The sequence below is a fragment of the Zeus faber genome (genome assembly GCF_960531495.2).
Source record: "Zeus faber genome assembly, chromosome: 4".
In the NCBI taxonomy this organism is placed as follows: Eukaryota; Metazoa; Chordata; class Actinopteri; order Zeiformes; family Zeidae; genus Zeus; species Zeus faber.
In genome coordinates this window covers 24,119,739-24,136,660 of record NC_137191.1, presented here as the reverse complement: position 1 = coordinate 24,136,660, position 16,922 = coordinate 24,119,739, and the positions used below count along the sequence as shown (strand labels likewise).

Here is a 16,922-nt window from a genome sequence, read left to right as displayed (position 1 = left end):
CACCGAACTCGATAGCGCGTCGGACCCCCGAATCGCGTGTGCGAACTTTGTCCCTTCTCTCTCGCACTACGATGTCCAGCGGGGAAACGGGAAGTGGCGACAGCCATGGGAAGGCTCGCGACGCCGACGGGCTTCGGGTGCCGGCGAACAGCGGAGCGGGTGTCGTGATGGCGCGGCCTATTAACCCCGGGTCGGGGCTTCTTCCACTGGTTGCCTTGCTGGCCGCCGTGTGTGTGGCGCCACTGACCGCGCAACTCTCCTCCGGTGAGTAGAACCACGTAGAACCCCCCCGGGCGCTCTAAACGCGTAGGTCTCCACCGAGACGTCAGCAGGAACGCCAATTCTTAGCGTTGGTCACTCCTCCTCGCAGCCACCCCGCCCCCGAACAACACCCAGTTTGAACTCCCCTCCGGGGCGGCTTTTAATCTCCCGAGAAGCCGATTGATGGAGCATGTGATCGATCGTGTGGTCGGGGAGTCCACCCGCCTCACATGCCTCCCTGGGCGCAGAGCACTAGCTAGCTCCGCGCTCGCGTTGATAGGAGGGTCCGGCAATCGGCAAGATAAGGAGGAAATAGGTGCATTTACTGAAGTCCAAACCGCTGAGGTAAGTTGCGGCTTTAGTCGTCACATGAATATCTCTCAAAAGACGATTGCAATAGTAGACATGGGAGGCCCAGGCAACGATAATTGCCCGAGTACTGTATCTGTGTTAAATCTGTCTAAACGGTGGCTGCGCCGAGTGTGGGGTCTTGTTGGAGCGGTGATTCGCAACCTTTTTTCATTTAAAGAACATTCAGTTTGATATGAATCAGACCAGGGACCCCCCATTTGCTGGGACCCCAATCGGAGAATGTTTTTATTGTTTGATTTGATTTAGTCCCAAGCGTCCACGCCTCTCTAGGCCATCATCAATGAGAGAACAATGGAACTAAACATCAAAACAGTCGTTAGTCTACGATCTCTAACGGTGCCAACACTGAAGTTAATCTATTATTATACGGTATATTTAATTATATTCAGGGGACCCCCTGGGACCTCCTGAAGGACTCCTGGGAGACCCCAGACCCCACGTTGAGAACCTCTGTTTTTGAGAACCTCTTCCCCTCTCTTTCTCTTATGAAGGTCGCGCTACATGTTTTGTTTTTTTTAATGACTTTTTGATTTGCGTCGTTACAATCAGCAATCAAAATAACATTGCAATGTGTATTTCTCTTTTCTGATTTAGCGCGTGGTCCTCATCATAAATCCACATCCCTGAAGATGGACGAGGCTTTTCTGACGATTAAAAATGAGCTGGACACTGCTGTGGTGGTGTCCTGGATGTCAGAGCACTGCTACCAGGTAGAAGACTTTACACAATATAAAGTATTTTTCATGATGGCCATGATGTTTTGTTGTTGTTTTTTTTTCAACAATATTTTCATGGCTTTAGGTCTAACAACATAGACAATAACGACAACAATATACATTCCCATCCCTCCCTCCCCTTTTCCCACTCTATCTGTCTATCCAATGACCATATATTCAATTATTAAGTAAAGTTGGGCCCAAAAAAATTAAATAAAACCAGGTTAAGTCTGGGTCGAGTAGGAATTCAACAAAACAAAAAAAAATTAAACACACACTGAAAATAAAGTGAGATAAACCTTTGTGCAACTGGCCATTGCATTTCACATATTCGATCTATCTATATACATAAATTATGAAGAAGTAGTTTTGGTACACAGAAATCTATACCCAGATATTAAGTTACGATGATGGCTTCTTGTTATTGTTTTGGTAATTATATTTCTCCTTTGTTAGTGCTTGTACCAGACGCTGGGCTTGGTGCCCGCCAGGCTGGGTCCGGGCTCGCCCAGCTCCGCAGACTTCATTGTGGGAACACAACATGGCATCACTCTGCAGCTCAACAGCTCCTCATTCAACCTGGAACTCTGCACGTGGGTGAATCAGGATCATTTTTTTCTATCAGGTGCATTTACATGTACGGGGAATTTGTCATGGTGATTATTGGTGTGTGTCTACAGACAACCCTACAGCTTTTTAAAAAGCTTGACAGTCATAATTCATTTTTTTAGATAAAATAATATAGAAAAAAGTAGAATAAGTAAAAATAAGATAAAACGGCAAATATACACAAGTAATCGAAAAATACAAAACAGAAGTACTCAAATACATAAAAAATATACAGAATATAGAAGTGCGATTCTAAGCGCAGGGTGAGTTATTGTAATGGATATAAATTATAAATTAGTGGTAGAGTTCCCGATGTTAAGGATCTCTTCTCTAGTGAAAAGAATCCTTGTGCGATCGCATTAAAACTACATTAACACAAAGAAAGTGCCCAGATGTTCCTCTGCCACCACAACCCCGCTCAAATATATGATGATATTGTATATATGTTATACAATATGCTTTGAAAATCACCATTTAAATATTTTGCCATTCCCCACAACCATAATGATTTGTTAATATTTATCTGGAAAAAAGGTTTGAAACAATTAGAATATCAAAACATTGAATATATGAGTGTATAAAGAAGTGTACATTGTTCTGACTCGTAATCAGCTGTGTTGTGAAAAGATATACTGTACTCTGTTTGATACAGAGCAATATCATGTCCATGCCGTGTGTTATGCTCATGTGCTATTACCGGTATCTGGCTAACTCCCAGGGTTCCTTTCCACTTTGGCGAGCACGGCAACTACTCCCTGTGGCTAAAAAACCTCAGTGACTCGTCGGTCGTCAACTGTTCCATGGTCACGGACGCGGAGCCCGTAAACAGCTTCATACGTGAGTTCTATTCATAAGAACAAACATTAAATAGACGCTGCTATAGGTTTTTTTTATTTTTAAGCATTATGAATGACCATTTGATGCCTTCTATAAATAATATATTTGAGCTCTGCAGCAGTTTGTCGCATTTTACGTTTGAAGTGTTGCTCTCTTTTCATTACAGCAACAACCATTTTTCAAATATTTTCTCCACAGCCATCCTGATAGCCTTCCTCTTGCTAACGGGCCTGACCATATTCTCAGCCATTGGCACAACGATATTAGGGTAAATCACTTTTTTACTATTGCAAAGAAACTTGCCCCTTTATTCTTGTGCGTGGCATTAAACATATTTAAATTAGGTTGTGTGATAAGCACGATTACACTGTGCTGTGTAATTGTGTGCATGTTAGGGGTATCTTGATTCTGATTAAAAATCGAAAATCGTTCAAAGTGAGCGTTCGATTTCGAACTCAGAAATCACAATGAGGTTCGCAGTTCTCCCAGTATTTTTTGGGGTAATGTCATGGTCGCCATATTGGGGCGGTCAAGATCCGCCGTTAAACAAATACAGTGTCCGCTAGGTTCGTTCGGCTCTGGAGGGGTGCACTGCGCCACATCCCTCAACGCACACTGCACCGCCCACCTGGCACTAGAGCGGCAGGAAAGACATTTGAATAGAGTTTGAATATTATCAAAAAATAACAATAAAGTTAAATTTAAGTTCATCGAGTTTGTTGCACAGTGAACGCACATTAGAGAGAAATATTTGCGGTAACAGTGTGTAAAGTCTGCGTCGGCAGACGCACCAGCGCGTCTCTCTCCTCCGGCGTTTCACTGTAACAAGGGAGAGTTTGTCTTTGACCAGAATGTCCAGTAAATGAAAGTGAGTAATAAACTAGACCGTCACCGACGGAATGTCCTCTAGTGCCGAGGTTCCCAACCACCGGCTCACGGACTGTAGGAGCAGCAGGAAAAGGGGTAAATTAAATACATCTACAGTATTTATTTGCTTTGTTTGGAGAAAAGATTGCTCTTATCAGAGCTGCGTAGCTGCAGGTAGTCAATGCCTTTTTAAAACCAGCTTTTCTCTCTGACAAAAATAACCTCTGTTTTCCTGCGCTTATTTTGGTGAGTAACTTAAATGAAGTGTATTAAGAAACTTAGTGTTTATTATTCTAAAGTCTAGTTTTGATAAAGCTCTTAGCTGTTTCTGTTATTTGTTTAAATATTCTCGTATTTTTGTTATTTATCATTTTTAATATTCAAATTAATTAATAATTTCGTTACTTATTGAGAAACTTAAGTGTTAAGTGTAAGTGTTTCTTAACAAATTAAGACTCAATAGTCTAGCAATGGCATAGCTGTCAGAAAAAAAAAAGTGTGATCGTGACCTTAAAATCGAAAATCTAATCAAATCATGTATTTGGAGAGTCGTGACACCCCTAGTAAATGTGATATTGTTGGGAAAGTAATTTAGTGACATAAAAAAATGGAAGTATTACTGGTCAGAAAGGTTTGATAATAGAATATAAGAGAACAGAAAAGGATCAAGAATTAATCACATTAAATTAAGCCGGAGGTTAAAAAAAGTGACTTATTTTATTACAGTTTAATAAAAATAAAAGTCTAGGCTTGGTTAATAAAAAAAAATAAAAAAAATAAACACTTCATGCGCATCAATTGACAACACCCTGTGGACTGTATTCCCATGTCATGAGTGGGAACTGTGAACATTACCGTATCAAATGTTACTAATTGATTAATTGCGCTTTTTTCCTAGACTGGATGTGGTCAGGAATTTCCTCTTGAGGCTCGGCAGCTCCATGGAGACAGAGCGGCTCATCAACTCTGTGAGTGTGCCATTTAGAACCCGACCTAGATGAGGATTTCTCTGTAGCTCAGCTTAAAATAAATGAACATGATATAATACACAGGGTTCTTACCGGGTCCCTGAGGTGCTTAAAGTGCTTGAATTTCATTCTCAGAAATTGTAAGTACTGGAATACCTTGGAAATAGCCCCATTTGTGCGGAAGTGCTTGAAAATAATGATAATTAAAAACCTGTGCTGAACCCCCCCCCCACCCCCCGGTTTTGTTGTTCAAATCATAATGTCATAAAACATTTCCAGGATCGCCTTTACAGCCTTGATTATGCCCGAAATGTACATTTAATCCAGCATGGTTGGAAATAAGCACTTACAATTAGTGGTCGACCAATGTCGGTTTTTCAATGGCTAATGCCGATATTTAGAGAGCGGGGTGGCCGATGGCCGATATATAACGCTGATATCATGTTGTTGTTGTTTTTTTGCATCTGATAAAATACAACAATTTAATAATAATGACGCATGAGAGACAAAATTGCTGAACTTAAATGAACATTTATTTAACACTAATGCATCACTCATTTTCTGCGCTATGGCTTACGGCCCTATGGGTACCAGCAGTGCTTCATCGCTCTCTCTTAACTCTGACAGCGAGTCACACACGCAGCCCCGCCTCCTCTCACTCACTCACTCACTGTCTTCACCGTCTCATTTATTAGTTATGGTGTTAGCTCATTAAAGGAGCGAGGGAGCGGCTGCTACCGGTATGTCCATAGTGCGGAAAATGAGTAAATATTCAGAATCGAAATGTGTATAAAAATTGATATTTTCGACACTAGTCTGCAGACATTTTTTGTTTATCAGCCTTGTGAGCGCAGGCATTGGCCGATGCTGATTATCTCAAAATATGTAAATATCGACCCAATTTTATCGGCCGATGATCAATCGGTAGACTACTACTTTTAATAGTAGGTGACAATGAGATTACAAACATATACATATAATATATATACTAATATAAATAATAGACAGTGAGACTAAGATTATATTTTATTTGCATTTATAAAGATCACATTGAAATTTTGAATATTTCATAATGTTTTGCGTGGAATCCTTAATATTGGAAAAAATAGTGCTTCAAAAGGTACTTAAAAATCCTTGAATTTAAAATTTGTAATGCCAGAGTGAATGCTGAATTTAAGGAATGCGAACAGCTCTGCCTCACCGACTAATTGCTCTGTAGACCGTGAAAATATCTTACCTTCATGAGTTATTTCCAACATTTCCAACTTCCTCCCCTCTCTTTCAGGAGCTGGGCTCTCCAGGCTGGGTAGTGGAGACGACCAATGACAACATCCTTCCTCCACAGCCAGTCGCCAGCAAGAGGCTGAGGTCCCTGGACACTTTCAGAGGGTAGGGCCCTGCCCCCTTCATGGAATTCCTTTGATACAATTTCATTTCAGCAATAGTGGTTGAGATTTAGGCTTCTGTGCACAGCGTTGTATTGTTATTTCTGATTTGGTGATATACAAGTTTTGTATATTCATTGCCTTTATGTGTATTATATTTAGATTTAGTAATTGTAACAAAATACTTTTATGCAAAATGAATCAGATTGGGCAATTTTTTCAGTTGTAGTCTAAGCCGTCTTCATTAAGGATGCACGAGGTATTAGTGGCAGGCGTTGGCTCCCGCCCGCTGGGGTGGACCAAGGGAGAGGCCGAGCTCTATCACTTCAAACCGAAAGGATGACAAAATGCGATGGAGTAATTCGGCTTTCTCCCTTGACACTTAGGATTTCCTTGGTTGTCATGGTGTTTGTCAACTACGGGGGAGGACGATACTGGTTCTTCAGACACGAGAGCTGGAACGGTGAGCGCCATTTTGACATCTATATCATCTTCATCACATCTGTATCCACAATCACGCATGGCCTTGACTGTAGAGCTGAGCAGTGTATGACTACAGAAGTTATCGACCGTAGAGAGATACGCTGTATTTACTTAACATTTCCTGACATTTTACATAGTTCTAATGTAGTAAAACAAGCTTGTACATGATATCTACATTACGGATGACATTTTCTCAATTTCTTTGAATGTGTCACCGTCTTTAGTTTATATTGTTTGGCTGTTGAGTCAAAACTGTCGTGTTGTTGTCAGTGTTTCATTCAGTGTTTTTTTTTTTTTTTGTTTTGTTTTGGGTTTTTTTTCCAGAGAAAGAGCTGTTGTACAGTATCCGGTTTTGTTTTATACATTTGCCGTTTTCTGATTTTCTTTTATTGTTTGTATTTCAGGTCTTACTGTCGCCGATCTGGTCTTCCCTTGGTAAGCGTAGTGTCACAAACCATCCATTTATCAATCAGAATAAATTAAGTCATGTATGACTCTACGTAAGTTTAGGTCATTGCTTGTGTTTTCAATGTATGAGTGAAAGGTTTGATCAGAAACTAATAACTTAAACCCAAACTGGCTGGTGGGGGCCTGGGAGAACAAAAGCAGCTTATTAAGCTTTGGCAATGGGCCGAGTCCATCTGCGGTTGTCTTTTGGACGATTTTTGTCCTTTTATTTTGCTCATTTAATGACCTGTAAAGCCCAATTCAAAGGGTGTGCGGAAAGGAACTCGTATTCCGCGTTGCCGCTTTTCTTCCCGTCTGGATAAATCCTTAAGAAAGAAGAAATAAATCACCCTAGACGCCGTTTCCAGGTTATTCTGAAACAGACTCTCTCTCTCTCTCTCTCTCTCCCTCTCTCTTTCTTTCTTTCTTTCTTCGGTTCGGTTCAGTTCGGTTCTGATATTGGAGGAACAACCCGGCAGTGCAGAGCACACTCAGACACACCTGTTACCGGGGCTGGGGAGCCCTGGCTATCTCCGGGATAATTTAACGATTTGATCCTTTTTTGTCTTTAATTTTGCTCGTCTTTTAAAATGCCTAATTAAGCAAGTGTTTTCACCGCACCTCCGTAGTGTGGTCGGTGAGACCGTGGCAGGTGCAAATCTTGTGATTTTGTTTCCTTAGTTTCTTCCTTGTATGGAAAAGGAGAAATGGAAACCTACTGTTACCTTAGAGAATTGGAGCAGAGTATTATTTTATTTTTTTTCTCCTCCAGACAGCGGTGATTCCTGGCTCCCGTGCCTGGGTTTATTTTAGATCTATTTATTTTCGTTTGTTTCCTTCATGTATGAAACAACATTTTTAAGTGTGTGTGTTTTGTTTGTTTATTTGTTCTCTCTGAGGATTCTTCCCCAAAAATCTTCAGACGCTTTATTGTTATTTCTTCCCATTACTGGATTTTCTCAGGTTTGTGTTCATCATGGGGACGTCGGTGGCGCTGTCGGTCAACTCGCTGCTGCGCACGGGCTGCTCTCGCGCCTCCCTGCTGCGGAAGGCCGTGTGGCGGAGCCTGCAGCTCTTCCTCATTGGAGTCCTCGTCATCAACCCAAACTACTGCCAGGGACCCCGTCAGTACACAGCACGTGCACACTCCCACCGGCAAACGTAGCCCATAGGTTTATATCACCAACATACATCAATATCCTCACCACCTCTCCTTTGTAGTGTCGTGGGACACCCTGCGGATCCCCGGTGTGCTGCAGCGCCTGGCCTGGTCCTACCTGATGGTGGCCATGCTGGATTCGTTGGTGGCCAAAGTTGACATCGGCAATCTTCCCACGGTCTGCAAAAACCCGCTTTTATTATTTATTTATTTTATTCTCAACTTTCAATTTGCCTTTCGGGCACCAGTGTTGTTACTATACAGTAGTAACGCAACAGCATTTTTTTTTCATGTTTTAATTGAATTAAAGCTGTACAACTCCGGAGGCCTTGCTTGCTCCCAAGGGAATTTGTTCTCTTATTCTTTATCTTCTTAGTTTCACTGAGTTGCCATGGCTAGGAGGAAGCCTGGTTTTAGAACCAGACCAAACTTCCTCTTTGCCTTGCCTCGGCTTGTATTTTGTACCTACCTAGTTTCATTCCTAATGCAAGCAAGCACAATCACTAATCCCTTTTTGTTTAAACAAAACGGCAATTATAAAGATTGAAAATGTCTATTTAATGTACGTAAAATGGTAATATTTTGCACAGTATGACTTTTTTTACGCATTTGTTTACTAGGGGTGTCACGATTCTCCAAATTTAAACTTTTATTTTATTTTTTTCCAGCACTCACTACCGACTCTTGATTTGTAAAGAAAAACACTTGGTTCTCAATAAGAAATTTTTATTTTAAAATAAAAAATTATAAGTAATAATCACAAATATGAAAATATTTTAAAAACACACCTAAACAGTTAAGAGCTTTAGCAGAACTACACTTTAGAATAATAAACGATAAGTTACTCCATACACTACTTTTAAGTTACTCACCAAAATAAACACAGAAAAACGGATTCAGTTTTTGTCAGGGGAACGCTCGTAGTGAAAGGCAAATTGCCACCTGCGGCTACTATTAGAGCAATCTTTTCACCAAACAAAGAAAATTAAAGCTTTCGATGAGCAGATCGTAGGTCCCTCCTGAAAGATTCCCGCCCGTGTTCTCACGGCCAATGCCGGTGGTTGGGAACCTCGGCACTAGAGGACATTCCGTAGCCCACTTCCACATCTGTGGAATTACTGGACATTCTGGTCAAAGACGCACTCTCCCTTGTACACAGTGAAACGCCGGAGGAGAGGGAGACGCGCTGGTGCGTCTCCGCGGACGCAGACTTCACAGACCGTTACCACAAATATTTCTCTCTAATGTGCGTTCACTGTGCAACAAACTGGATGAACTTATATTGAACTTTATTGTTTTGTAATATTCAAGTTCTATTCAAATTTTGTTTGCAGCCCTAGTGCCCGGTGGGCGGTGCAGTGTGCGTTGAGGGATGCGGTGCAGTGGACCCTCTGGGGTAGATCCCAGTGCGCCCAACTTCTAACCAGATTTCATGGAAGTCGATTCGGAGCCGACACCCTCCAGCGCACATTGCATTTGTTTACCGGCGGATCTAGACCACCCTAATATGGCGACCATGTCGGACAATATTACCCACAAAAATACGGGGAGAATCGCGAACCTGATTGTGATTTCAAGGTTCGAAATTGAACGGTCGTTTCAGTGGGTTTTCGATTTTGAATCGGAATCGTGACGCCTGTGTTGTTTACTATAGAGGCATGCCGTTGTGTTTGTATCATCTCCAGGATGCTTGGTGGTATCCTGGTCGGGAGATCTTACTATACTGGCCGGCCTGGCTTTTCGTGCTTGTCTTGGAAGCAGTCTGGTTATGTCTCACCTTCCTGCTTCCCGTACCTGGCTGCCCATCGTAAGTGTACAGAATTCACTTGATTACGCCTCATAAACCACTGGTGTGATCTCCACTACTTAACCTCTGATCTCTTACTCTGCCCTCTTTTTGCATTGGACCCCTTCTCTCTTTGTGCAGTGGCTACTTGGGGCCAGGTGGAATTGGGGACATGGGACTTTACTCCAACTGCACCGGTGGAGCGGCAGGGTACATCGACCGCTGGCTGCTTGGGGACAATCACATCTACCAGATGCCCTCCTCACGGGTTAGTGACTAGAAATACATGCCAAAATCATAACAACAATATGTTTATTCTATTACACGGTGCTAGGGCTTCATTAAGGAAAATTTTTTACAATTAATGTATCACAATATCTGCTTTTATCTCCAAAATCCCATGTTATAGAATCCATCTGAGGTCAATTATATTTGCCTGCTAGGTATTAATATATTGATTATTATGAATTATTACTTCTACAATTGTATGTATACTTTATGTACTGTATACATATGGTCTACATAAAAACAAATACAAACTTTCATACTTTATGTATGTACACAATTTACGATTGTCGAAGTATGTAGATAATGACAATGGCAATGAATTGGACAAATATCTTGTAACAGGAAACCGTCAGTCTCCTTTGACTTTATTTTCAATAATCTCAACCCCCCCCCCCCATTTAATTCAGGTGATTTATGCAACTCAGATGCCTTTTGACCCAGAAGGTGTTCTAGGAAGCATCAATTCTGTCCTCATGGCTTTCCTCGGATTGCAGGTATGTCATGGCTGTATTATCTAAAATATCATTATACAAATGTCAGAGAGAGAAAGGGACGTGTTTCAGGTTTCATGTTTCATTTTTGGCGTTTTCCCAGGCAGGTAAAATTCTCCTACACTACAGAGATGCCCATTCAAAAATAATATCCAGGTTCCTGATATGGGGTCTATTCTTGGTAAGAACATGAGATGCTCTACAAACATATTGAGTTTTTTCATCTATGTGTACATCTGTCTTTTGTGGTTTCACACTGTGTACCATTGCTTTTTTTTTTTTTATTCATCGTGTTGCAGTCGAACTATATATTTACTATATTTCTTAGACACAATGTTGGTGTTTTGTGCTTCTTGTCCTCATATCATACATGTATCACACAGGGGGTTCTATCCGCTATCCTCACCAAATGTTCCAGAGACCGGGGCTTCATTCCTGTGAACAAGAACTTGTGGTCAGTCACTTCTTGCTTCACAAACATATTCACATATTCTTCACAAACAAAATTAAAGGCTAGGTTCGCTATTTTTCAGAAGTGCCGAAGAGTCACTGAAACCCTGATACAATGCACTGTTTGTGAATTGTGAATATTGTGAGCTATAAACAGTTATGAATGATGGGAACCAACAATTTGAATGATAGAAAAATAATTAACCTATTCTTTAATGCAATGTTACTGAAATTTTGAAGATCCTTCTGCTGTGTAATTGCATTTTTCATTAATATGTAGAGGTCTCGTTCAGAGAATACTGACCCTCGACGGACGTGTGTGTGTGTGTGTGTGTGTGTGTGTGTGTGTGTGTGTGTGTGTGTGTGTGTGTGTGTGTGTGTGTGTGTGTGTGTGTGTGTGTGTGTGTGTGTGTGTGTGTGTGTGTGTGTGTGTTGCAGGTCTCTCTCCTACGTGACGTCACTGGCCTGTTTTGCCTTTGTGGTGCTGGTGCTGGTGTATTACACAGTGGATGTGAAGAGGTGGTGGACCGGAGTCCCCTTCTACTACCCTGGTGAGCCATGCTCTGTGTTCAGCCGGGAGACAGGGGTGGAGTTTAAGGACCGTTCTAGATAGAAATGACGGAGAGACTGTCGGACAGGATTTAGCTTTTAACAATGTAAAAATACCTATCCGATCACAAAAAGCTGAGCTGCTTGAAAGGCTTGCATTTACTGCTAGCGTTCTCAAATCTCGGTTTGATTTGGGCCATTCTTAAAAGCTTTTTGGACAAGTAGGGAATGATACCAAAATATAACTTTTGTATGGGTAACAACAGATGTGAGGGCAGGTGTTATTGTTGTTAAATATTCTACTTAGAAATGGACAATATCTGTCTCCAATGATACATTTGGTACTATGTTCTTTGAATATTTGATGGGAAGGGGAAGAGGTAAGGCAGGCAATAGGTGGGAATGAATGATTACCAGATGACTGGGAAACAACTGCAGAAGTGGTGAGGGAGACGCTCAAGAAGGTACTCAGTGTATCATGTGGGAAGAGGAAGGAAGACAAGGACTCTTGGTGGTGGAGAGTGTGTGTGTGTGTGTGTGTGTGTGTGTGTGTGTGTGTCCAAATAGTTGTAGAGCTACAGCTTAAAAAATATATCCCTTCATTTATTTCAATTGAGCATATAAAAAGCCATAAATACAATAAGATGAAATGAAAATACCCCTTTATTTATTTCTACTCTTGTTTTGCACTCTGGCAGGTATGAACTCCATCTTGGTGTATGTGGGCCATGAAATATTTGAGGAGTACTTCCCCTTCCGTTGGCGCATGGTCAACACCCAATCCCATGCAGAGCACCTAACCCAGAACCTGTTGGCCACTTCCTGTTGGGTCCTTATCGCTTTCATCCTCTACAAGAAGAAGATTTTCTGGAAGATTTAAAGCCTGAGCACTAAGAGACTCGGGAGAGGGAATGGAGGGAGGGGTGGGGGCAAAGGGATTAAAGGCCACCTCCAGACAAATTGTCTTCCTGCGTTTACACTTAGTTTCTCTCCACACAGGAAATGGAGGCATAGCAACACCATGACAACCAGATATTGATGCTAATTCTCACCAACACTAAGCAGCTAGGTAACGGGTCCACAGTGGTGAGCAGAAATGAAAGTTACTGCCACTCTCGTGAGTTTTAAGATGGAAGGTTATTCTATATAGACAGTTGGCTCGTTCAATGGACTTAACACCACGTTATTGTGGCAAAATGGTTGTATTTCATCAGTCGGTCAGTGGGGGTAGCAATTTGAATAATGATATGTAACTATTTGCCAAGTACCACTTTAACAATAGTGTGACATTTGGAACTTTTGGTTCTCAAATAATTTATTTGTCCATGGTATTGCAGTGAATGTCGAATCAGTTAATCGCAGCAGGTAGCATAGAAAAACAGCTAATTGCTAAAAAAAAGTACTGGTTGTGGTCTTTAATCAACCATCGTGGAGTATCTGCAATTAAAAAAGAACATTTTATTTTATTTTTTAAATCATTACAGAACGTTTTTTATGATGCGGTTTAGCTAAATCTCATTCTTTTTCTCAACGTCGGCAGGTTTATTTTCTTAAGACATATGACACGTTTCCGATGTTGGGTCAACTGCACATGACCCCAAATATCAACAGGCTTTATTCAAAGATTTGCCAAAGGTTTTCCAAAGCAGAGTCTACTCCCGCCAAATATCTAAACTTGGAAATTGCGTGGATATTTGATTAATAGGATTTGGGGGATTGGACTAAAATAGAGAGAAATATTTCCAGTGCAAAAAGATAAATGATATATAATGATAAGATGATATTTTTGACTCATTGAAGCATGTTAGCTGTTTCTAGTGGAGAAAGGTTGATTATATATCAATCATTATGTCACATAATGACCCCAGAGTCATCTATTCAATAAAGCAATGAATACGTACTGGATATCAGACATTCCTTAGTTAACAACCTTCAGGGTTTTTTGTTTTGTTTAATGTTTTGGGGTAAAGTGTGATTTCTTTATCATGCTTCAACAAATCAGCATTCCTCTTTTTTTTCTTTAACACATCTAAATGGAGAACTTTTAACTTGGTATGGACATGGTTCAAGATAAATCATTTTCAGCTGCTGCACAAGAGCTGGATTTGAGTGGGTTGTTTTTTTTTTGGTGCCTTGTTTCTAGTGGCATCTAACGCCATTTCATTGAAATGTTAAACATGTAATCACCTTAAATACACACATGATAATATTGTACAGTATCTGTATGCTATCAATGGTTTTGAAAATGTTTTCATATGCATGTTTTCATCAAGCTTTTACACACTTGGTAATTGCTGTTAAAAGATACTTTTATTTAAATTAAAGTATTGAATCAATGGTTTGCATTCTTCAATTTGTTCACACCAGATTTCTAGGATGTGTTTTTGCGGTGGTGGTAGAAATACTCACATCTTTGACCTAAATAAATATCCCCTGGCACAAGACTACTCCAGTAAAAGTACCACTTTGGCATTTCTACTGAAGTCAAATTAAAGAAGTACTTGCTCTTACATGTACTTGAAGTGTTAAAAGTTGAAAGAACTCATCATATGCCCAGTACCCCGATTTAACCAACTGTAATGCAGCATAAAGTGCTACTGTACATTATTCTGCATGAGTGCTCATGCAGTTCCTGGTTACAAATTACAAAAAAAAAAAAAAAAGTACAATTGCTGTCATAGAAATGAACCATATATAAATATACTTTCCACTTTCCACTGCGTGAGTGGTGTTTTCTTTTGTTTATGTCCAAAGGATATGCGTCCCCCATAAAGGAGTGTCATTTAAGTATATCATATATGGAATTTGATTTGTTATTATTATTGGGGGCCCAGAACAAAGTGTGGGAAATCCTATTGTTTTTTTTTATCATCATCATCATCATCATCATCATTATTATTATTATTATTATTATTATATTTTTATGATATTATCTGTTTTCTTTGGCCACGTCGAGAGGAGTAATCTTTTCCAGTTTACTTATCTCTCTAACCCCCCCCCCTCTCTCTCGTCGCTGTGTTGCTCAACGCGGCGTGGGAATCCTCTTCGAGTGCGGGTACCTTGTGGGGGGGGGGGGGACAAAAAAAACGGGCAGGTTTAGCGGCCACCGCCACAATTCTCGCGACAGCTTCGGTCCCTTCCCATTATTGTCTATTGTGAGAGTTTTTTCGCTCTCGCGCGACGTCGCGACTTTCCCACGCCTGTTGTTGTGGCGCCTGCCCCCCCCCCCCACCCCGCCCCCCCCCCCCTCCTCCTCCTCCTCCCTCACTTCTCAACGCAATTCCAAAGGCTTCTCATCCGCATGGGAAACGCAACGTGAAGAATATGACCCCGAATTCAAGCAGGAATAATATAAATGGTGCAGATAAGTGAAGCTAACCTACAATTTAAAATATTATATATATATATATATATATATATACCTCATATATACATTTTTCTTTTTTTATGCTTGTGAAGTTTTTTCAAGTCGGCGAAACTAACCCTAAAATAAATGCCGATTTTTTTTAATTATTAAAATTATTAAACAGATTTAATTATTATTATTATTATTTTTTTTTTTTTTTGTGTTTATTTTTTTTTTTTTTTTTTAAACACAGCCGTAGAATAATAAATGTCCAGATAATTCACAGATAATTCACAGATAATTCACAGATAATTCAAATCCAAACGAGAAGCCTTCAGGTCGCCGCTTCCCGTGCTCGCAGGGGGCGGGATCTCGCGATTGTTGGACTTTTTTTTTTTTTTTTTTTAAGTTACTGGAAGATGGCGCCCGTGGTGACGGGGTAAGTGTTAAACACAGAACAAAACGGGGAGAGAGAGAGAGGGAGAGAGAGGGGGGTAAAGAAAGAAAAAGAAAAAGTGTTGCAAAGTTTCGACTTGTTGTTCGTCTTACTGCCGCGTCGTCGCCCCCCCCCCCCCCCCCGCGCGGAGTGTTTATCGCCTGGGGTTTTGTTGCCCACGTCCTCCCGAACTACATCACGCTACTTTTGTCTCTTGCTCAACGTCGGGGTCAGTTTGTCCAGAAGACTCGCCTCCCCTCCCCGTAGTATCACTTCTCTCTTTTTAAATCCAACGTGCGTGGTAATAGGCAAATGTAGCGCGCACACACACACACACACGTACACACACACACACACACACGCACACACGCACGCACACACACTGGTCTCTTCGTACGACCTGCTTTGCATCTACTGATTCTCTCAGAGTCAGAATCCGGTTCTGTTTATCGGGCGAAGTACATTTTCATACACGAGGAATTCGTCTCGCTGTGGGTTGATTACCGTAGGGGGGGGGGGGGGGGGCTGAACGGTCTATAAAAGAAATACATAACTTTTTGTGCGAGCTGTGCACCGTTTCCCATGTCTGACAGGGTGAATTGTTGATACCGAGGTTTGTTGTTAATTGTTTTGGCTCACTGTACGTAACCGACCTATTTTACTTTTAGTTTTAGTTTTATTGTACATTGCCTTTCGCCCTTACCTTTTTATTTCGTATTTACGATTAGTGCATATTGTCATTCCCCCCCCCCCCTATTTTTTTTTTTTTTTATTATTATTGCTTTATCATTATTGCCTGTTGTTTGCATGTGAGCAACTGTAACAGTGCAATTATCCTCCGAGAATCATTGTGCTATCTATCTCTCTATTTATTTATGAACATTCTACAAAAATATGTTCTATGCACGGGATAAATTAAAGTGGCGGTATGGTTGCAAGCATTCGCTCTGGGTATAAATATAAACAGGATGAATACATTTGCAATAATATGGGCATGGACAACTATGCATGGGTCTGTCTGAATTGTTACAATTTAATAACTAAATTATTACAATGTCTTAAGTCTAAGCTATTACTATTACAATACTTTTACTATTACAATAATATTACAATTTGTGGTAAAACAACTAAGAGGAAGTAGACACGGTGCTGCAAGTTTGATTGCATTGAAAATACTCATCGAGTATAATAGTGAGTTAGACCTACTTCCAGAATACTTTTGGTTTGTTTCATGAGCTCTGTTGGATTTGCCCAACTTTGTTTTGCAGGAAGTTTGGTGAGCGACCTCAGCCTCAGCGTTTGACGAGGTAAACCACACAAAAACATAAAAAATAAAAAAATCATAAAACCCAAATGTCTACAATTAACCTAATCACCTATCTCAGATGATCCCATTTGCAATGCCTGAGGGGGTGTATTACATCTAGCCGCAAAAATGCTATTTAATCTTTTTTTCCCCCCTCAGGGAGGCC

At 40.8% G+C, this 16,922-nt stretch overlaps 1 protein-coding gene across 1 annotated transcript; it reads left to right on the top strand.

The window, feature by feature from the left end:
* The first annotated feature begins 147 nt into the window (after positions 1 to 147).
* Positions 148 to 13,942, top strand: hgsnat (heparan-alpha-glucosaminide N-acetyltransferase). The gene is made up of 18 exons (XM_079998454.1): positions 148 to 264; positions 1,228 to 1,343; positions 1,806 to 1,942; positions 2,677 to 2,795; positions 2,994 to 3,063; positions 4,561 to 4,630; positions 5,916 to 6,019; positions 6,402 to 6,478; positions 6,903 to 6,933; positions 7,909 to 8,069; positions 8,167 to 8,282; positions 9,790 to 9,911; positions 10,032 to 10,158; positions 10,586 to 10,672; positions 10,773 to 10,850; positions 11,053 to 11,123; positions 11,558 to 11,670; positions 12,367 to 13,942. The coding sequence occupies exons 1-18, from the start codon at positions 168 to 170 to the stop codon at positions 12,546 to 12,548; spliced, it is 1,878 nt and encodes a 625-aa protein (XP_079854580.1). The 5' UTR covers positions 148 to 167; the 3' UTR covers positions 12,549 to 13,942.
* The last annotated feature ends 2,980 nt before the right edge of the window (positions 13,943 to 16,922 follow it).